Here is a 23,093-nt window from a genome sequence, read left to right on the forward strand (position 1 = left end):
CTGCCAATTTCAAATATTGACCTTGATGTCCTGTCCCTTACAATATTCTTTAAAATCCATCATCTGCAAACTAAGTTTAAGTCAGGAAACCTAATTAGTAACAGAGACAATAAATAACAAGCTTAAGGGGAGGGAGGAGAGAACCTCGTGCAGGTGGCCAGATCTTAGCTGAATAATTTTCTGTGCAATGGTCATGCTTCAAAAATTTAATTCTCTGTAATTTCATTTAGGATGGGGAAAACAAAACAAAATGAGCAAAGTGATATAGGATTTCATTTATATTCTGACAAGTACATTCATCTAAAGTTTAACCATAATAGCTGCAGTTACTGTATCTTTCTTCCAAGCATTTAATGGCGTGAAGCAAGTGGCAATAAAAAGTTAAAAAATAAAATAAAATAAAAAGGACCTACTTGCCATTATTATTTGCTATTTTTATACCAAAAAAATCAGACTACTCCCTACTGGCAGGCTGATTGTATTAATCTTAGATTCCTATGGTCTTTCAGACTTGATTGCTTTTGCTTCTTGCTTAGTAGAAGTGGTGATGAAGGAGCTGAAATCATAATTCCTATTTAGAAGGCAAAGAGGAGGCCACTTCAGTACTGTGGTGAGTAGCACATTTTGTTGTTTTAATTAAAAAGTTGTTCTGAGAAGCTTCTGCAGTATTCAGAGCAGAAAAACATGGTATTTTCAAAGACACTTTGGGGATCACTCCTGCATTTTTTCTGAGCTATGTTGATTTTGCTCAAACATATTAAGGAAGAGAAGCAATCATTGAATTTGAAATACATTTTCGATCTCAAAAATTGTAAATCAATTCTCTCAATGATGAAAATATATTTTCCTTTGTACAGTTCTTAAATTGCTATCCATCTCTATTAAGGCACTTAAAAAGAGATTTTCAGCAACAGAACACCCTCTAAAAAACCCAAAATATCTAAGTAGCAAGAGCTGAAGGTGTTTAGCCCAGAATTGCAATGATTTTCAAATGCCTGCTCCCTTTGAGATGAATGCCCAGAAAGCTCTACAGGTCAAGGCTTGTACCCCACGAGTGTGCCATAAGTGAGGAACATTCTTCATGAGCCACCATTCTCTTCTGGAGGCAGCAAGGGCTGTCAGGCTCATCAGTGCATTACACAACCCTCCGACCTAGCCAGACTCCCTCGAGACTTAATTCTCACTTCTAAAAATCAATACACTTCACTGGTACTTTCAGCTTTTTGTATGGCAGCAGCATTGAAAATTAATATTTTACTGAGATTACTAAGGGTGGACTTAGGAGGGCATATAAGATTTGGATCCACTTCAGAAGCATGTGACAGCTCAGGCAAGATGCTGTTGGCTTAGAGAAACTAAGATAAATCATATTTAGGGTTTTTATTCAGTGATGTCAGGATCCTTCACATTGTCTGTGACTCAGATCAGCTGTTCCTTTTGCACTGGAAAAAAGACAAAAGCCTCTTAGCCTCTTAGATTTAGCTCTAACCTCAACTCAAACTATACAGATGTATTTGAGGTGCCTCCTGTGTTTCTCTCTGCTCAAGGTACCAGCCAAAATAGCTCTCCTGTGGGAAAGAGTAAAACTAGTTGCAAGGGTCCCAACATTAAAGGTTAATTTCCTAATCTCTGGAACTGCCCTTTACTAGAGCTGCATTTTAAGTACCCCAAGATACTGGCAGTTACCTGAAAACTAACTTCTGGCTAAAATTTAAGATCCAGGTTTCTCTGCTGGAAAAGTTGGTCAGGGAAGCCTTGGACTTGCACAGGTTCACCTACACATCCCAAAGCATCTCAGTGTGACCTTTCCTACGCACACCTGGAGCAGAGCAGGAACAGCTCCTGCTTAAGCCTTCCCATCCCTACAGGCCATGCTCTGTGCATTTATGAAGAGCTGAGGGAGACCAAAATCACGCCAAACCCCTTCTTGTTTTGAACTGTGAGGGAGTATCATTATGTCATACTTGAGGCTGCTCCATCAACAGAGGCTGTAAGAGGGCCTGGTTGTTTGTCCTGCTCTCCTTTACACTTCTGAGTGGCCCTGTAACACTCACTGTGAAGCCCAGGACAGATGTCACAGGACACAGGAGAACACTCTCAAGCTGGGACCAAGGAGAGCCTTGCAATGCTGCTGTGGTTTCCAAGCCGTGTCATTCTGCACTGCCTCGTGACACTCAGGCAGCATTAAACCCCCTGCATCTAATCCTCGCATTTGGGGTGAAGCATCTTCAGCTGCCCTAATGTTTGAGCTCAGCCTCACAGCTGGGGAAAACTAGCAGCTGGTTTGTGATTCAAAAGGAGCAGAACAATAACCCATTGAGGCTACTCCTCCTGTCTGTGGATGGGTGAGTCAGATGAACAATTGGACAACACAGATCAGTTAAGCCTAATTCAGTTAATAGAATTAATTTGCAAATTAGTACACATTAGGTGAATCATCTGCAATTCATTTTGACAGAAATGTTAAAAAATACTAAAGCAGTTATAATGAAACAGATAAATATTACTGCAGAAAAGGTTCCAAAGAAGGCAGTCTCTGCGTGGAGTTTTTTATCTGTAAATGCTGTAGATACATAGGTTGAATTTCATATATACATAGGGTTTGATCCCTAACAGGAACCAACTGTGCCTCTCTGTAGACTTTGGTAAAACTGCACTTTGTACTTGCTTTGGATATCAGAAATCAACACAGTGTACACAGGATTTTGTTAGCAATGCAAATTAGGTAGCAGTTTCAATAAACAATTTCTTTGTTTTAGTGATGATTCTTTATATTCTGTTTTACTGATACTTTCCTGCATGACAAGGATTCAAAGGTGTAGTAAACCTTTTGTAAAGTACTTCACTGCAATCTGTTTGACTTCATCTAAAACTAGTGGAGCTGCCACACAAGCTAATCTGTCTAAAAAGTCTATTACCTATGAAATTTTTATTCTGTGTGTCCAACTTCACAGGCATGCAATTGTGCCTTTCTGAAAGGATTTAAAGTTGCAGAATAGCCATAACAGTTATGTTGTCCAGCCAATGAATCATACCTTGAAAAAAACTGAACTAGCATTACATGGTGTCTGTCAAACTTAGAGCCCCTCAGCTCCCAGTCATGGCTTGTCAGGTTTCATGGGGAGCTGGTTAAATGCAGTGTCAGAGAGTTACCTGGGGCAGTGCACTGAAGGCTGCTCGCCAGTTGGCTGGAGGCCCTGTGGTGTCTATCAAATCCAGCAAAATACTGTAAAATAATTCACAATGTAGACTTCTAGTGCCTGAGTCATGGGTTCCACTTCTCCATGTTAATGCTCTGTAAGTACGGATGAGAAACAAGCCACTCTTCCCAGGCTCTGCCAGCTCTTACAATCTCCTGCTCCTTGTACACATTTTGATTCACAAACCACACACAGGGATAGCTGGAACCCCCAGTCCACAGCTGAAGGATTAAGGCATATGGGTCACCAGGCAGGCCAGGACTCGTTGTCATGTGGCCTTTCTGTTTTGTGGTCTGAGGCATTTTCAATGGTGGCCACTGACTCTCCATCAGCAAACCCTGGGAAGGCCAGTGCCAAGGGTGGATTCAGGTTCTCTTCCTGATCACTTTGCAGCTGGGGAGCATCAGGACATCTTCTCCTTCAATGGCTATCCTTACTGCTGAAACTCCAGCTGAAACTGTGCTCAGCAGGGAGAGGCAGAAGTGGATAGAGTAATTCACTTAGAAACCCAGTGACAAATGCAAGTGACAACAGCAAACTGCAGTGCTGTTGCCTCTGCCTGACTTCAGGCAGACTGCTCAGCTGAAGACCCACATCATTGACTAAGCAGCTCTTGTGTAATCAAGATTCAGATCCTGTTAAAAAAATAGACTTCAGCTTTGTCCAAGAGTCACATTAAGAGGCAACAAGAAAAACTGTGGATAGAACTCTCCCAGATCTGCATGCAGCTGGGGGAATAGCACAGGATTCTTGGCTGCAGAGCTCTTTTCCAGGACATGCTAGCAAAGACAAACAGCCCTGGGCTCTGGTAATCTTCATCCAGCTTGAAAGGAGGCTTTGCAGGCCAGAGTTCAGAGACATCTTCTGTCTCAGAACGCTCGTCAGTCCTAGAGCACATCGACTGCTGTCACAGCATGCAAAACAAAGCCAGAAAACCAAGAGTGCTTTTAGGGCCTTTGAGCTGCCACGGCTCTAAGGACATGTTGCAGAAACATTACGTATAAGATAAGGCATGTATGTAGGTAGCAACTGATGTGCTGTAAAAGCCTTTGTTTGTGTGAGCCATGCAGCTCAGGCCGTGGTTTTCTCCAGAGGCAGAGGAAAGCCCCTGGAGATGCCCACGCAGACATTAACCTCGCACTCAGGACACGGGTTATGCAACCCAGCAGTAGTGGGGGTTTAACCATTGCTTCATCCAAAGTGCCCCTTCTTGTTGGCAATTTCACAGTTCAGCGCACACTAAATTAATGCTTTTACTAGGTCAGGCCTGGTAACAGGCGTTGATTTAAGCAGCTTACTGCGACAGAAGACTAAACACAGTTGCTAAATGGCAGCTCTCTGTGATCCTGCAGAGGATGGGTTCTGCTCCTGCTGACACACACCCAGAGACACAGCCGTGCTGGGAGCATGGCAGAGCAGAGAGATTTGCCACTGCTGTTTGGTAGCATTCTCAGGGAACTCTAAATGTTATTTACTTCCTAATCTTCCTACAGAATATAAAGAATTGCTGCTCTGGGCTATTTCAGAGAGATAATGTGAGTGACTCATTTGCGTTGTATATTGACCTCAGGCACTGTAAAGATACATTTCACAGTGCTTTAAAAAACTACTAATGCAGATTTCTGTACTTCTGATGATCCCTAGAGTGCACTTCAAAGATTTTCCTGAAGTCTTAAACCACACATATCTGGTCAAGCCCCATGTTATTTGTTGTTATTAGTCAAACACCCCTAATCATTGGTCCTATCATCTTCCAGGCTATATCCCCTACACTAAAGCAGCTTCTTAGTAACTTGCAGTCCTAATTTGCCTAGGCATAACAGCTCTATAAGAACCATATTAATTATAATCAGTGACAGATACATACTAAATCCTATGTTGAAACATGGGAGTAGTTTCTGTGACCAACTCTTATCTCTAAACCCAGAGCTGAAACCAAATCTCAATTCCCACAGTGTTAAACTGTTTAAAGACCTGGATTCAGCAGGTCTGTCTTTGGCTTGTGTTTAATTTTAATAACTCCCCACCACTGTATTTGCATTCTTTTTGAATTTTTCCAGTCTGAACATAGATGATTTGAAGCAGATTTTGCTACACAGGGGTAGAGCTTTCATTATGTTACTTCCATGCATTTTCCACTGAGATGCCTGATCATAGACTCTCCTTTCCAGCAGTGAGTTTTAACAACAAGCTTTCTCAGGCTCTGCTCTTCTCCTGCAAATCATCTCTTCATCCTTTAGGTTTCCACAATTCCCATTGCACTCATCCGAGCTTACCCACCTCACACCTGAGGGCCTCAAATTCCCTCCCTCTCCTTGTGTTTCAGACTCACCAGATCACAGCATATCAAAATACAAAAATCTCTCTCCCACACATCCCACTTTTAGGAGCCCAATAGCACTTCCATTTCAGTAGGGTGACCCTACACCTGGGTTACTAATGTGGTTACCTAGCAAAGGTATCACCTGTGTGGCAGGCACAAGATTGAAGCAGACAGAGTTCAGGGATGGAAGGAGTGAACCCCATTGAAAACACAGACCACAGCTCCTTTTTGCCCAAAATTCCAACTGCCTACCACTCAGCGTGGAACTGCAGCCCCGTGAGGGAGTGACAGACCTTGGGGTGAAAGGAAGGGATCCCAAAATCAACAAAACATGGCTCAACCACCAGCATTCTGCAGAGGAGCAAGGAAGTGCCTACAGGGAATCATTATGGAGAAAATCCCTAAATCCTTCAGGAAATCATGCTGGGCACTCCTCTGCAGTACCTGAATATTAATGCACACAGTATGGGGTATAGACATGAGACAAGAGAGCTGAGAGTCCCAAGAGGTAAGATCCTGCATGAAAGAAGGACGCAAGGAAGTTGGTTAATATTTGAGAAAAACCCACTCCAAGCTCAGAGCATGCCTTGCTGGTGCATCCCCTCCCTGCTCCTCCTCAGGCCACGCTATGATCTCAGGAAGGCTCCTTGGGCCACCACCCTCTGAGCATGTGCTGCTGATGGAGCCTGGGCTGCCACCCCCACTCCTTGGAGCTCTTTCTCCACCACCTGTTGAGCAGATGCAGAGGCACCCAATGTGTGCACTTCACTGAACTCCAGGGGAGTGTTTCACAGGGACCTTGTACATAGGTCTGTGTGCATGGAGTGTGAGCGTGCTGCAGTGAATGCTCTCTCTTGGATTCTTAAGAATGTTAGATGTAGTAAGAATGGCTTCTAAAGGAGTTGGTGTGTTTATGGAATATTTTGTTAAATTGGTTTAAATTAGGCTGTTAAGTGCTGTTAAAACCTTTAGGCCAAAAACTGTTGGTCACGTCTGGGACTCTTGGCAAGGGGTCCACTCTGAACCTTGACTCAGTGGGAGGTGCTCATTCCCTTTTATCCCTACTGTTTTTTCATTCCCAGCCTCCATGTAGATCATTTTAGGTTGCTTTCAGTTTTACATTAGCCAAATAAATTTCTTTCCACTGAAAGCACACAGAGGGGTATATTTTAAGCAAGCTAGCACATGCCTTACTGGTTTTCTTTGTTTCATTGGTTGGTTTTAATTTTTGTTGTTTTTGTAAAACATAACATTACTCTAATGGCATATCTGCAAACATTTCCATTTTTATTTTAGTAAATGTGTTGAGGGAATACTGACCCTTCACAAAACCTGAAACATACTCAGGCAGATTGTGAGAGTGGTAATAAAGACTAGGAATTTAATATCATTCCAATATACAACTTAATGTTTGTTATTTTTCTAATCAGTGCCTTACAGAATAAATACAGAAAATACAACTGGGATTGCACAGATTTAAGTATTTATTACAAGAGTGGTAAATCATTATGCTTTCAAGATTTTATGTAAAATCCACTGAGTTAATTGATTCTCCTTAGATTCCAATGGGCTTTGGCTGAGTCTCCTAATGATATTAAAATCCATCTGTTATTAAACATCATGTATGCAACAGTATGCAAATACTGGGATTTGTAAATATCATTATGCAAAATTTCAAGTCCAATCATGCTCCTCTTGAAGTTTGCAACATAAATTCTGTAGACATCAATAAGAATAGATTTGGGATATCTTTTTAATTGCACTGTATACAAATATCAACAGAAGAATACAATAGAGTAGTCACAAAGTTAAAGAGGCTTCTATGAAACCTACAAAGAATAGCAGCATAGAATCAATGAAGTAAAAGCAGTATTTAAAAAAATAATAAGTCAGACCTGGCAGTTTTGGAAAATGTACTGAAAAAACCCCACAAATTAATTGGCACAGTTTAACAACCTAATTTCTAAGTGCACTTCATAACAACTCTCCTTACAAGCTGCTGTTTTCCCAGAAGATGATGACAAAAAGCCTCATTAGAGCATCACTGTTTTATAGTGACAGATTTTATTGCATTGCCAGCTGTGAATCTAAAAAAAAAAAAGAACAAAAACAAAACCTCCCCCCTAAAAACTTATATAAAGGTTCCTAAAAACCCTATTTTGTTTTGTAATTCTCAAAAATAGCAACATAGCACTCCATGTTTGTGAATACCCACAATTCTATTTTTTAAAAAAAATAGAAGTTAAATAAAAGTGATTTTTTGTTTTAGCTTCAAAAATAATGTAAAGGAACATTTAAGAACAATTTATTTCAATGATCAGAGTGATATGTACAATATGATAGACTTGAGTCCAATCCATGTTCATGAAAGCAGACTTAGAACCTGTTGATCCTGAGTAACTGTAATTATAAACTGGCAGGAGCAGGCTCTTAGCTTCACCCATTATAAGCTTTTTCACAATCTGTCCTAGGCTAAAAAGTGTAGATACAGTATATAATCTGTATATGGATTTATACAAAAGGTCTTTTACAGCTCTAACCCTGTTATTGCTAGGCTAAAAAAATGACTATTTTGGAACAAGTTACATGAATCATAAAGGGTAAAACTGAGACGCAGCTTCTGATGACTGAATTTCTACTTGAGCCATTTTAAACTGGGTACACTGCAGCCACTTGCGAAGCACAGATGAGCTATTGTTCATTTGTCCTGACCCCTGTAACATCCTCAGGCTGTGATGGTTGACGTTGCTCTGGATGGCTTGGAGGCGGAGCTGAAGTCCAGCAGATAAATGCTGTTGAAATGATGCAAAACATTTAGTTCCTTACCTTTAATAGTACATTAACATAGCAATGTGAAGGGTACTGGTTTGTTGGCCAGGCAGTTTCTTACGCTGCCCCATGTCAAATTTCTTTCTTCCACATCCTGCACTGTGGTGTCACCATGGAGGGCAAACGTGCTTACAAACACAACTCCATACTGAGACACCAACTCCAAAACTTTTCTTCTCTTCACCAAAAACCTCTTGACTCACAAACCACACTGATCCACCTTGCTCTCCCATACAAAGAGGGCCAGATGGTAATTTTACCCAAGCAAATAGGTCCACAATATCTTCCTTAGAACGCAAATCTATCTCCTGAGTCAAGAGTCCCAACACTGATTTGTCAGGGAACTCTCAAGCCCAAGGCATTAAGAAAAACCACAGCTCAGGGAACAACCAATCTCAGTAAATAGCAAGGAAAGGCCCCAGTGCAGAAGCTGGGCAGAGGAATGTGATCCAGAAGGGAAAAGGAGAGCAGTACTGATGAGAGGGAAAATGTCTCAGCAAATGATGCTCCATTTATGCTCACACTTCAGAGCTTCATCTTTACTGCATATGCTACAATTATCTATTTTCTCACATTTTATTTCCAGATTTTACAGAAATGTATAACACTAACAATAAAAGGATAAGGCACTAGAAACAACTTACCTTTAGGTTTGACTGTATCATTGGCAACCACATTGGTATGAGCTGCAAGAAGAGGTGCATTTTGTTATTATGCAAGTGACTGTAAACATGCTACAGTTACTGTGAGACAGAGAAGGCACATCTTATGCATTTAGCCATTTGAATTGCCATGGTCTGAACCACAAATCTGACAATGAGGTTATTTTAAATATTTGGAGGAGGAAAATCTCAGATGTAAAGAAGCCAGTTTCCCTTGTCTGTAGCTTGGTGAATCACCAGTAGCAATTATTGATATCCTGTTTAAGGTAATGATGGTAATACAGAATTAAACTTGTTACAGGAAGTCACTTATTACTTTCCTTGTAAGGGTGTTTCTGTATGTGCAGGTGAGCAATATTGGAGTAAACACATTAAACATTTTCCATGGTGAGAAAGAAATTAAGAAATGAAAAAAAAATGCAGCAGTAGTTCTAACAGGACATATATTTAAATGGTAACCAACATTTTTTAAGCCACTAGTCACATCAGTGCTTCACTACAGAATGTGAGATATTCTGTAGGCTGGGGAGCATAGGTAAAAGCTATCCAGAATGACAAGGTGAGGAGGTCTAAAAATTTGTCAGCTCTGATCGGACTGCAGTTACACGTACTTCAGACTTCTGCTGTTCAGGGAACTTTTTCTTCTGAGGAAGTGTAACATGACAACTTTATGAATGCCAGAGAAGCATTTCTAGCAAAAGTATTCATGTTTTTCAATATTAATTTAACCATTGAGGTTACTGTTCTAAAATGTTCCTCCAAATGGCATTAAAATTTGCAATTTGCCAATTATGCTACTGGAACTGCAAGTTAAACCTAATCACTATTGACAACATTAGATAAAGTGCTGCTTCCCTTGTGCAAGGAATGATAATTATTTCAATTTCAGTGCTCTTTTGCTGGAGAATCATAGGCAACTCTGTCAGGACTCATTACTTAGCCTACCACATGAAGAACCGTAGTCAAACCTTAGCATTTACAGACAGATGAATGCCAAAACAGCTGGAACACAGCCAGATGCAGCAGATGTGCGAGCTCTGTACACCCTTCCATGGGCTCTCACACTAATGAAGTGCTCAATAAGATGCAGGGACCACAATCCCAATGTGTGCTTTTGGTGAGGAGGGAACAGGTCTGGGAGGCCATGCTCCACACCCCACTGCCACCAACAAAACATCCCTGACAATTTCATCTGGCACTGATGGAGTTCCTGTGGAGTTAGCCAGTGGTGGCAGGACGGGTGTCAGAAGTACATCAAGCAAGAAGGGGAGCCAGGTAGAAAACTTAGGGTACCCCTCTGCATCTGAACCAATTCACTGGACAAGTTTTACAGTCCGCTGAGAGAATCAAGCACTTCACATTCAGTTCATCGTGTCCCAAAGCAAGTATCTAAAATAGATCAAGATGAATCATGTCCAAAAATACTGACTGTAAAGGGCACTCATGGAAACTAGCTTTTATCAATATCTCTTCTGGACAAGTCTAAGGTCAGATACAGATCTTTGTCCTCCAGCATCAGTTCTGTCTTTCAAGGTCTGGACATATTTAAGGAAATGAACATTCTGCTGCACACACAAGCCAGCAAACCCTCTAGTGCTACAGCTGCCAGATAGATAAGTCACACAAGAAGACATTTTTATGGAAGCACTTGAGTTCTGTTAACTAATCCTCAGCCAGCCTTTTCTTCACAAAGGGAAGAATACAAAACACTAGTCAGAAAGATCAGCTGGAAGAACAGAGTGCTGTCAGACACTATCAAATTTTTTGAGTTTATATTTTCAACAGAACTATATCGATTCCAGTTTAATTTTTAAAGGGGAACCAGGCTGTAGAACAGGCTGGTCATGGTGCTGTTCTGGCTCTCCAAATCTGCTGCCTGTCCAGCTCTCTAAAAAGCTGCACAGCAGCTGCTGGGGCTACCCAAAACCCTTGGGTCTCTGCAAAAAGCCTTGAGCAGTTCTTGTCTTCACTGTAGGCTCCCAAGTTTCTCAGAGATACATTTGATGGTCAAAGATGTGACCAGCACGGTATTGGCCTCCAACACCAATGCCTAACCTGGTATGGCCACTTTCCCAGTTCCTCTGACATAGAAAAGCAGGAGAAAAGTTCAACACTTTCATTTCATTTCACAGTTGCTAAAGAAGAGACTGTCTCAAATCTGATTTTTTTAATTAGAGAAGCTACTCACTGGTTCCTGTGTAAGTTTTGCAACGCTGCAGCTCCGAAGGATTTCATACATACACTAAGTCCCTAAATCATGGCACTTATTTTTCACATCTACAATAAATTTTTTACAATCAGTTCAGGAAAAAAAATTGTAATCTGGAACTATGAATCCTATAGAAATGTTATACATGTATGCTGCTCATGCAGGATTTCACTTTAGGCTGAGTAAAGGGGATTTGGTCACCCAAATTCTTCTCTTCCATCTCCCACCTACTAAATATGAAAGCTTAGCACTTCAACTCAGAGTTCCAGAGTTTTATGATCTTGATTTCATAGTAACAACAATGTTCTTTTAACCTGACTTAGCATTATATTGATATATGCTCTCAAACATAACCTCCTGAAAGCATTCATTTGATTTGTGACAGGGATTTGGCCCTAGAGGCCTCTCTTTTCACAGCTTTAAAGCCACTCTTCATCTTTGTCAAATTCTGAACATCCTGCACTGGCTAAAAGAGAAGCTCATATGTCTTTCAGACAGAGCCATAATCACTTTAACAGCCCTTAGTGACAGAACTTCTGTAGTGAATCAAGCCATTACAAATCTGTATTTTCACAACGAGTGTGAATGCTTTCATGTTGACATAAAGACCTTCAATTTTAGCTACTTTATTTTCAGTTCTTGCTTGATCATAAAAGACTGGAGTAAAGCAATAGTCAGAAATTTCCTTTATGGCAACAGAAGAACTATATTAACCTTAACTACTTATATGGAAACTCTCTTGCACTGGGAAAACATAAAAAAGGACAGTAAAATTGATTTATGGTTGTGAGACTACCCCAACCCTTCTGCCAACACTATGATGGAAGACTGACTATGGATTTCCAAAGAAACAACTCATACACATATAATAACAAGAAAATCAATGTGTCAAAAAAGTTTTTATTAACCACCTAAAAGAATGTGAGGCTCAGAACACAGAGGAGATCTGCAAAGGACCTATGATGACTAAAAGATACAGAACGGCTTAAAATTCAGGCAGCAGCCAGAGGTTCTCAAAGTCAGTGACATTAGTTGTGTCTATTAGAGGAATAAGATCATTAGTGGCATTAGTGGCAATGGAAAGAGGAAGTAGATTAGATGTTCATTTAAAAAAAAATCGGGAGAACTTGAATTTGAGATTGTGGTCTGGTCTTCTTAGCACGGAATTTATTTTTCAGTATGCTCTGCTAGGGTATATTGTGGCATTACCATTCAACCTCAGTTTCTTCCACTCTCTCTTTTTTTGAGTGGGAGGGAAAGCACAGGACAATACATTGAGAAATCCGAATAATCAGGCAATATAATTTAACACATATTCACGGTATGGTATGCCTACCTTTACAAAGATAGTAGAGTTGCATTCTTGTAAAGCCTCCATTAAACTGATCACATGCAAGCATACCATTTCCACCATCTAGGAAAAGAAAAATCAAGTGTAAAACCAAATTAATATCCAGCATAACAATGTAGTAAGACAAGCCAACAGCCTCAGAGAAGGATCTTCCTGTATTTGCTAGGCAGTTTATTAACCACTGACACACAAATTAAATATTACATGAGTACATATGGGATGCTTTTCTTTGTTTAGTTTTACCCCAATGTGGTAACAGCTATCTGTTAAGTATTTCAACCCTTGATGTATTTTAATTCTAATCACACATCAAAACAAGTTGTCTTTGGCTTTGTTCTTTTCAGACATCATAAACTGTTTTTTATGTCTTTGCTGTGCAATTCTCATCAATCTGTGTGTCAGAAATTGTTATTTTTATTTATTTAATCTTTGAAAATTAACGTGCTCACAAAACCCATCCACTTATCCCGCATCAAAAGACAATTTATTGTTTTGAACTGACAGCTAGTCCATAATTCTTCCATTTTGTATCATAATGTATGACAGACGCAAATATCAGTTATTTGGTAGCAGACAGCTTTTTGTGTTTTATATTTTGTAAATTCACAGGTACAAGACAAACATCCTGAGCCAGCAATGACTATTTACACTGCCTGTCTAAACTACATGTAAATTCCCCTTGATAATAATAAACTCAGCTTTTATGTTGTGCTTTTCATCTTCAAAGTGCTTCACAAACATTAACTAACTAACCTTACAACACCCCTGCGAGACAGGCAAGTATTATTATCTACATTTCACAGAGAAAGAGCTGAGGCAGAGAGCTTAATAACTGTGGCTCTAAAGCTATAATGATATACTTTCAGAGAAAGGATTGGAACTTGGGACTTCCCAGTCATATTCTCATCCTAGGGCTTGACAAGAGGCTTTTGTGTCTGACTAAACAACTGGCTGGTTGGAAACACCATGCACACTTCCTGTTCCTTCAAATGGAGCTTCCTGAACTACTGCTCCCAGCAATGGCCTGTGAACCACAGAGACCCCACCATGTCAGAGGCTAAAATATCATCTAGGGACAGCAATATGTGGTTCTTGCCTGATATGGACAAGACATATGAAATAATAACTGGCTGAAACTTTCAATTGCAGCCCATGCAATTACAATTAAAAGGGCAAGGTTCATACCTGCCTGGGATGGAAGATGTTTCACATGGGGAAAGGGGAATTATATAAAAACAATTTCCATACACCTAGCAGATCTACATTTAAAAAGAGAAAAGAAAACCCAAACAAACCAGGAATAAAAACCTTGGTAGCAGCAAACCTTAAAAACCCAAACCTTAAGACCTAACTTCAAAGGAATGGGCAATGTATTAAAATGTTTTCCACTCAAAGCTAACATCAGGCTCTCCAGAGCCAGAACTACTAGCGAACATGCCAGTTAAAAAGTTTTGACCTGTCATGACTATCTGGGATGTTGGAACCACAATAGGCCCTGCCCATCAGAAACAAGCTCTTAACCCTGAGCCTGCAGGCAGAATCATCAGTCAAGGGTAAGCAAAGGAGCAGCTATGAGAGGGCTGCTGGAAGCCCTGTGGGTTCTTATTGTACCAAGTTGCTCCAACAGAAGAAAGTATTTAGCATAAACAAACATTTAAAGGTTATATCCAAGCAAATGGTATGGATGATTTCTGGAGACAGTGAACATTTCCCTTTTAAATCTTATCTCTAGAGATGCCTCCTTCCAGTCATTCATTACTCAAAAATGTTTCCAGAGATATTTATGTAGCTTATTTTTGATGAGTAACCCGTGAATTATGGGTGGCCAATTGTCAGCCGTTGTGTGTTTTTTCACCATCACATGGTAAAAAATAACCAAATGGATATTCACAGAATTATCCTAGAACAGTTCATTTGTGCTGTAAGGCAGAGTCAGATAAAACAACAGAGCACAGTTAAGAGCAGGAATATACACAAAAGGAGACGTGATGCAAGCAGCTCTTGATCCAACAAGCAGCAACTCAAGCTCCTGATGCTGTTTCAGGTAGATTCTGGCTAGATCCTGTTTCAGGCCCACTGTGAGGTTAAATCACTATTAATTAGCTATCTCTTTAATTTCTCAAAAGCATCAAAGTCACTTTATGATGTTATTCATAGTCTGTTGTATTCCACTGAAACAGAGCCAAGGCTCCTCTGAGTTTAATCTGTACTAAATCTGCCTGCAGCATCTGACTTACCACTTTGTTATGTGCCATTAGCTGCAGGATGCTCGGTGTCACTCGGCTCCAGAACTCCAGGGCTGTGAGGATTGCTGTAAAGCTGAATTCATTCTGATTCTGCACTGTCGGAGCTACTGCTGTTTGTTCACAATACACTGTCCAGAGCTGAGCAAATATAAATGCATGGAACAGGGAACACATGTGCAGAACAGATGTCTGTAGAAACAGAAAACAGAAGAAAATGTTTATTTAAATAACTGTATTGGGATACAGTGCAGAGGCTTTCATTCTCTGTCACGTGTCCCACTGCGCAGTTTTGTCCCTCATTTTCCCATGTTTCCCTCTCATTAGAAACTAGTAAGTCAAGTACACTTGATAACATCTTTTCCGTGTTTACAAAATGGGTTTATATTTGTAAAAACTGCATTTGCAAATATGCTCCCACGCCATCTAAGTGCCTGGCATTAAGGTCAGTCCCTTCAAAAGAAAGTTAGTTTTACAATACAGGTATTCAGGACTAGTTCTGAAACTTTCTTAATGGAAATCACCACCACAATCTGTGGAAGGCCTGAATGCCCTGGCACATATGACTCCACTTCAGAACCTGAAAGAACAGTTATCATACAAAATACATGATTTTACATCTGTTCTGTTAATCTGTCATCCATTTCTGCTTTGCTGGGACTGCTCATAGTCACAAGGAAACAGTCAAGGAAAGAGAATGCGTACTCAGGCATGGCTCCTTGCTAATCCTTGTTATATATCAGTGTCTGAGCCTCCAGGACTACTGGACATTAACCACTTCATTACAAGAAAGATGCTTCTGGTCAGAGATGTTTTCTCAGTTTGCAAGAGCAAGAGGGATTCATGCTCTGTGGCATTATGACTGCACCAAACATCGCAATGGTTGCTTGGTAACTGGAAAGAGGTATTTGAAAGAGCAAAAAAAAGGCCAAGGAAATGGATGGGAAGCACCAGTGTCTTGGCTGGGTGGAGGGAAAGAAAGAAGGATTTTATGTATAAGATACATGTGTGATCACTCTGCTTCTGTCACTAATAAAAATCTGGCTGGTGTAAGAGTGCTGCTATATTTGTGTTAAACTACTGTCACAAATGTCTTATAATCCATAATAACTCTTCTTGTCCTGAAAACTTGAAGAAAAAAGTTGTGCTTGAATCATCACTGTTTGTAATTATTTTGATCATAACATTTTTTACATTCTATCCAATGCAAATATACAACAAGAATAAATAACTATCTGAGATATTTGCTACAGAGATGGTCACTGCTAAAGCTTCAATTTGGAATTCAGTTTTTCATTCCTCACTTCTGTGTTCAGGCATTTTGAAATAGCCAAACCTCAAACTTAAGTGTACTAATTTCATCAGTCTTCTAGCCATGTAACAAAAACTGTACAGAGATTTCTTTCCCTGGGTCCTGGGTTTTATTACGCTTTTACCCCTCCTTTTATTTTACTAAAAATAAATGTTTGCAAAAAGGCCAATACAAAACACATCTCTACTTAAAACACATAATCCCTTACCTTTGATTGCTCTGGAAACCCAATCAGAATAACAATAAGGTGGTCAGCAATTTGTGAACCTGCATCCAGTGGAATAGGCATGCAAGATGATGGAGAATTTGGACAGACAACATTGTGTGTCAGAGACCCCAGAAGTAGCCAGGACAGCAAACGAATGTGTGAGACACATTCTATGAACTCTTTGGGCCTGTCAAGAAAGAGCAGATTTTACAATGATACTAAGTTTTCTGGCTTTCCCCAAAATATGGAGTCTCCTTATGCACATTTGGCAGATGCAGTCTCAGTGTGCTGGAGACACAGATCATTGGGAAGATTCCAACAACACAGAGCTTGGTGGCCTTGACATACCACATACAAGTCCAATAGAACCTATCTTGTGGGTCTAAGAAACAGTCTCTATAAAAGGTTAAAGCGTTCACAATTTCATTGCTCCCATACAGAATCATTTTTTTACACAGATATCAGATGGGAAGGATTGCCCAAGTGGAAATGCTCCTCTCAGCTCCCCGGGACACCATGCAGCTGCCTTACCTCCACTGTGTTCCACCTCTAAACTGGTAAAGTGGAGTTAATTTTTGTTCTTGAGCATCTTCTTGCACATGTGGATTGTGTTTTTGAGGGCAGAGACTATGCTTTTTTGTGACACTTAAGTATTTGTCCACTGTCTAGTGCAGTATCTAATTGTAAAGCAGTGTGCCTAGATAATCAAAAAAGGAAGAGCCCTTTACTGGTGACATCTTGTCTGTCCCTTTGCTGCTTCCAAGCTCTGACTAAATGCTCATTTGAATTCATAGGCACAGGAAAAAAACAATTGTTTTTCCATCAATAAATCACTATTTACTAGGCCACTCTCCCTGTTTAGTTTCTAATTTGATGTCATTGTCATAGACTCATATTAACCAAGACGCATTCCATTAATTTTTGGTTTTTTAATAAAATCTGATACAATCCTCTTCCTCAAGTCCCCACAGGATCTTAAAGTAACTCATTACTTTCCATTCAAAACATGTCTTCCTTTTGTTTTACATGTAAGAAACAAAAGTGCAAGGATTTAAGCACTCCAAAAGTAGATATGTTCCACATAAATGCACATGCAGATGTATCTAAAAGGACTGGAGCCTAAACAGCTTGGTCCCTAGAATCCTGGACAGGTAGTCTGGAACAAAGCTGGGACAGGAACGCAGGTTTGTTGAAACATAGTCCAGTTGCCTACACTCAAAACAAGTCACTTGTTGTCACTGTAACACAAGGGACAGTACTCCCCTTTTTTTAGAAAATAAAACACTGTACATTAGGATTTCTCTCAGTGAAAAAGAACAGAAAACGTGTCTTGAGCAGGATTTCTCTCCTTTAACTTTAGCCAGGTGAACTTAGTAGTTTATCACACATCAGCAGGCCTACACTTAAAGAGTTCTCACTCATTTGTACTACATAATTTCAAAAACATTCCTGTTGTGTTGTCTATAATTCAGAGAATATTTTCTGTAATTCTAGGACTAATCCAGTGCCTCTGTGCTTTTCACTGTCTGCACCTAGACCAAGAATCAAGTTAATTTCCAGTGTTACTCCAGTCAAGCCCCTGGAGCTGTACTTCAAATATTACATTGACAAACTCCTCAGCTAAGGATCAGGGAGCTGCTGAGCAGCTCTTTTAATGTCCCACTGCCACCATTTCCTACTGTGGGTCTTATCTATGGAATCTGGCAATAAAAACACAGTTTTGTGAAGATTTCCAACTCATTTTAGTATTCCATTTTGTGTAAAAGTGTTCTCACCCTTGCTGCATTGCTGAAGGAGGATGGTAAAGCCAAGGCAAATACCGGATCACAGCTTTGTTGTCCCTGTGGTTCCCCCGGGTGATTTCCATAGCAGCAATCTGAGCTAAACCAACTTTCAGATGTCCACCAAACGTGTCCTCATGCAGTGGCTGAGAACAAGTCTTCATGTGACTCTGTAAGGCAAAGATCTGATTTCCTACCCAAAAAGAGTATTTTGCTTGAACTAAATTCTTCCAAAAACCAGCATATTCTATTTGACTTGCCTTCAATTCCTTCCCAGGATCTCTAAATGTGTCTACAAAACAAAGCTCAGAAATAGATTTTTTTAAATTCTCCAACCCCTCTATTAGTAACACCAGTATGATGCAGATCTTTTCACAGAGGGCCACAATTCCAACAGGCCTGACATAATATAAATTAGGCAAAATGTATCGACAGCTTTTGCATCAGCAAACTCAACAGCTGATAAATACAAACTAAAGCTGCATATCCAGAGAGCTTAGGTAAAACTGAAATAATTTAACCATTTAACAAGATGGCATCGGGGAAGGAAATGCCTTCCATGTGCAATATTCCATTTACATGTTCAGAAAGAAGCTCTCTATTATTCTCCAGCAATATGACTATATTGCACTAGTCAGCTATATTGAACTATTCCGTTACAATGCCTTTAAGCTCTGGCAATAAAATGGCCAAACCTCCCACCAAAAACCACTCAAATTATTATGCCTGTAAAAATAATTTATTCTGCTTTGCCAGCTTTAAGGGATGTTTCCTTTCTGCTTCTTGAGATACTTCTGTATTTCTATTCAGCTAACTTTGCATTACCTTCTGGTACTAGACTGTAACAGAACACATGCTGACTGCAGTTGCTTGCTTAAAAGGAGAGCCACATGCTTTGCACAAGAAAATCAGGTCATCAGTTATCCAATTATTATAACAGGATAAAAATCAGTGAACCAATAATATTTTTCTAACAGGTAAGTATCCAATCACAGAAACTTACACTCTCAAACTGCATTCACTTAAAGTCTCTTTGAAGAGAAAAACCCCTAGGTACCAGCATGAATATTTAATGACTTTGTTATACTGACAGGTAAAAAGGATAGACAGTTATACAGGCAGATATATTATAAAGCTTCAAAAATGGTGGAATTTTTCTAAATAAAATCCTGCAAAGCTTTACCAATTAAGATGTTATCTCAAAGGGAAAAAGAAACCATAATAATCTTATTTCAGTGTACTGTTTCTGTTCAGTTTATCTTGAGAATTAACATTTATACCTGTTTTATAGTGCAGTAGCTCCTAACATACAGGACTGAAAACAATTAGCCTCTTTCAAAGAAATTATTCTTGGATATGCAGAAGAAGACATTGGATATAAATAAACAACCTTAACTAGGTCTGTTCTCTGAATTCCTACAGAGGGTAGAAATTTCCAAATTTGAAAACCAAAATTTGAAAACCACCTTCTGCTGTTGGGACTGTTACTGGTCAGATAAATCATATAGGAGTCTTTGTCAGCTATAACCCTGATGCTGCTGAGAATACACTTGTTGTAAGAAATTGTACAAGCAGATGATCTTAGATCTCATTTTCTAGGGAGTAAGACTTCTGTTAACAAAAACCATTATTCATGGATTTTATTATAATAAATATATTATATATATTTACTATATTTATTATATATTATAAATATCATATATATACTATATATAATTTTATAATTAAATGAGCTTGCAAGAATTCAAATCTAGATGCTGTGAATTTGTTTGAAGTTCTATTTGTAAACTTAGAAATACTTAAAAATATTTTCTCAAAGATGTTAAAACCATGAAGTAAGTTTTATCTGTTTCAATAAAAACTGCCTTCTAATTTTGTAAGACAGAAAAGCTTATTCTTTGCAATACATAAAATTATGGTCATATTTGACTCTCCTATTATGCTAATTTTGTGCTCAGATTCCTGTATTACATGGCTAAATCTGAACAACATGGAATTTCTGACTTAGTTTTGAATGGCCAGATGACTGACTTGGGAAGCTTCTTGTCCAATTTCAAAACATGAAAGGAAAAAAATGTGCAAAGGTTTTAGTTCATGCTCTACCTATATCCATATATAATTTTTTTTTAAATAAATAGTCCCACTGATGATAAGAAGTAATCATCAGACTTCAGCACTGTAAGACAAAATCTAAAAATCAGGCTACAGCTCAAGGGAGATGAGCAGAAGGAGAAAGTCCAAATGACAGAAAGTTTTCTACAGAAACATTTTACACAGGAGAGAGAATACCTGCAAGTATTTATAAAGAAATTTTCCCCATTCCTGGTTTCAGGTAAGCTCATTTTTTTTTCCTGTGTAACTAGCAAACCAGATATATTTCTTGCCTCATTTAGGATTAATTTGCCTACCTATTCTGAAAGCAGTTCTGAACTTTAATAGAAATGGGTGAATAACTTAAGAGGATAGAGTGGGAAGGCAATCCAATTCAACTTCAGATAATTAATTACTTGGTGCTTTGAAGTAAATTTCTACTCCAGCATAACAGGCTGCTTCCCTTAGACTATTTTTTTTTAAATTCAAAGGAATTCATGGCCAACAGGGTAAGAATTTGGGAAAAGGAATATTTTGTCCAGTAAAATACAGTTACAGAGAGTTTCAAGACACAAGTTTCAGTTTAGCTGGGATTCTTATTCCTTTGTGGTAAGTATTATTGACATGCAATATGGTTTCCCCTCTGGGGCACAAGGTAGGTTTGATGGGCCAGAGGGACACTGAACCTCTGAGTGGGTGTGTGAGAAACTAGTAGGGTAAAAATTCTCATCCCATTGCTTCATAAACAAACTCCAGAGCAGAAATGTAACTTAGGCTACTTATTTTTCAAAACATCTTAGAGAATTTCCATTCTGTAGGAAATTTAATAGGGACTTGAAGCTCCTCCATGAAACAATAATTTTAGGTTTTGATTAGCTAATGATTACTAGAATCTTTTAATGAAATGCATTTTTAAATAAAATGTTTTATGAAAACAGAATCCTCCTCCTTTCCTATCACTCATCTTAAAAATTTGTCATCCAACTAATATAAACCAAAATGCAGTTTGGACTACAACTGTAAGAGTCGTTTGAATTTTTCCCATCTCAACAAAATATAACCTGACATTGAAAACAACAGCATCCATTAGAAAAAGGACACCCACTTTTTTTAGGTCAATTACTGCATTTTAATTACCTCTGAACTTCCAATAAATTTAAGTGTCTGTTTGTATCTATAAGAGACACAGGATTCTCCTCAGGAGTGTACTTAGTTGTACAGGCAGGGATTTTTATGCTTCCCTGGGTTATATTAAACACAACTACTTCTCACAATGACTTCAGTATGACATTTGCTTATCATCAACATTTCAGAAAAATCATGCCTGCATTTTTGTTGTGTGCTCATGATATTAGAATCGGCCTCCATTTCAACATCACATAAGCTACTTTTTACTGATGCCACAGAAGTCTCTAATTTATAACAGCACTAATGTTTTTTTACACGAAAAAGAAAAAAACCTTGTCAGTCACCCTCAAATACTTCCTACTGTGTCTCCCAGGCAGGTTCATTACAGAAAACATATTTTTTCTCAAAAAAACTCATACACTTTAGATCAATATATGCCAGAACCAACCTTCAATTTGGTTAAGGTATGCATATCTGCAATGAAATCCAGCACTTCCCCAACATACTGCCTCATGCATTCCATTGCTGCTGTTCCACACTAAAACATAAAAGAAATAGGTTTAAGTACCAAGTTTGCTTCACTGGAATACAATTAGTCTGTTTCAAATTCTTTATTTTACTTTTTAGTTAGAATAAGTAGGAATAGGTATTCTTTGATGTTCTTCTTCTCACTGTATTATCTCCTCTTATCTGATTATAGTATGAGAAGATAGCCCAGCTGCTGTAATTCCTTCATGCATCATAAAATACTCTTATCTATGACAGCAATAAAAGATCAACTGATGAAAATTTCAAGAATATTCTGGTCATGTCATCCTGAAATTTATAGTGGTCCAGAATCAAAGTCTTAAAAACTCACGAGAATTGAACAACTCAGTTTTTCAAGCAGCTGAGCATTTCTGCAACTGGACCCAATCAGTTACAACCAAAGAAAACAAAATTCAGTCCCAGGCAAAGATGCCCTTATTTCACATTAAACACAATGGAAAAACAGTTTAAATAACTTCAGGTCTTCTATGTGTAAACATCACTAAAATAAACATCACTGAAATGTATTATGTTTTTTCCTTTACACAAAAACTAATGAATATTTCTTGTATTTTCCTGAAGAAAATGCATTCAAAATACAGCATCTTAATGGCACTTAAGCTATGCAGTGCTCCAGTTAGATCATAAAGGTATAAGCTTACTGAGAAGACACCTGTGGCAGAGCAAAAACAACTTTAAAGGGAAAACAAAGGCACTCAACGAGGTGCTTGCTGTATTTGTGCACTACAGATTTTCATAATCCTTTTCCTAGAACAGTGAGAAATGTGAATGTGGCCCTCAGCAAGCACAAGATGAGCCCGAGGTGCATAAAGCAATCAACAGAACAAAGCTGTCAGATCAAATAAGGGCTTTGAATAGATCAGAGAGCCCTACAGGGAAGCTTTCCAGGTGATGCCACCAACACACTAGGTACCACATAAACCTCTGTTTATATGTAAATAGTCTGAGGTGAAGAAAATGCTACCTGAATTCAACAGGAACTATGGATGCCTCATTCTTAGGGGCCAAGTAAAAGAAACGGGTAACTTTTGAGGCTAAATGATCACATTATTAAATTAGATATCTTTTTAAGTCACCAAAATCTACTTTATCCCAAGTCATAGGCTCAGGGCAGAGCACTGCAGTAAAGTTTACAGAAGAAAACTACTGGGTTTTGACCTCTTTTTGATTACCTGCACTTTGAAGCATAGAAGATTATTATCCTATG

At 38.9% G+C, this 23,093-nt stretch overlaps 1 protein-coding gene across 8 annotated transcripts in view; it reads right to left on the reverse strand.

Moving 5' to 3' along the window:
- Positions 1–7,252: 7,252 nt before the first annotated feature.
- The window catches only part of UNC79 (unc-79 homolog, NALCN channel complex subunit), a 106,224-nt gene continuing 90,383 nt past the window's right edge, over positions 7,253–23,093 (reverse strand). For 7 of the 8 annotated variants that reach the window (XM_064423518.1, XM_064423515.1, XM_064423517.1 and 4 more), the window contains 7 exons: positions 21,786–21,875; positions 18,113–18,288; positions 16,338–16,524; positions 14,812–15,009; positions 12,560–12,637; positions 8,997–9,038; positions 7,253–8,315 (listed from right to left, as the gene is read on the reverse strand). In XM_064423518.1, the coding sequence (XP_064279588.1) occupies positions 8,115–8,315; positions 8,997–9,038; positions 12,560–12,637; positions 14,812–15,009; positions 16,338–16,524; positions 18,113–18,288; positions 21,786–21,875 (972 nt within the window). In that variant the 3' untranslated portion in view covers positions 7,253–8,114. The remainder of the gene's footprint in view (positions 8,316–8,996; positions 9,039–12,559; positions 12,638–14,811; positions 15,010–16,337; positions 16,525–18,112; positions 18,289–21,785; positions 21,876–23,093) is intronic. The other variant, XR_010364267.1, reaches the window with a different exon arrangement.

This window comes from Passer domesticus, chromosome 6 (assembly GCF_036417665.1).
Source record: "Passer domesticus isolate bPasDom1 chromosome 6, bPasDom1.hap1, whole genome shotgun sequence".
NCBI classification, from domain to species: Eukaryota; Metazoa; Chordata; class Aves; order Passeriformes; family Passeridae; genus Passer; species Passer domesticus.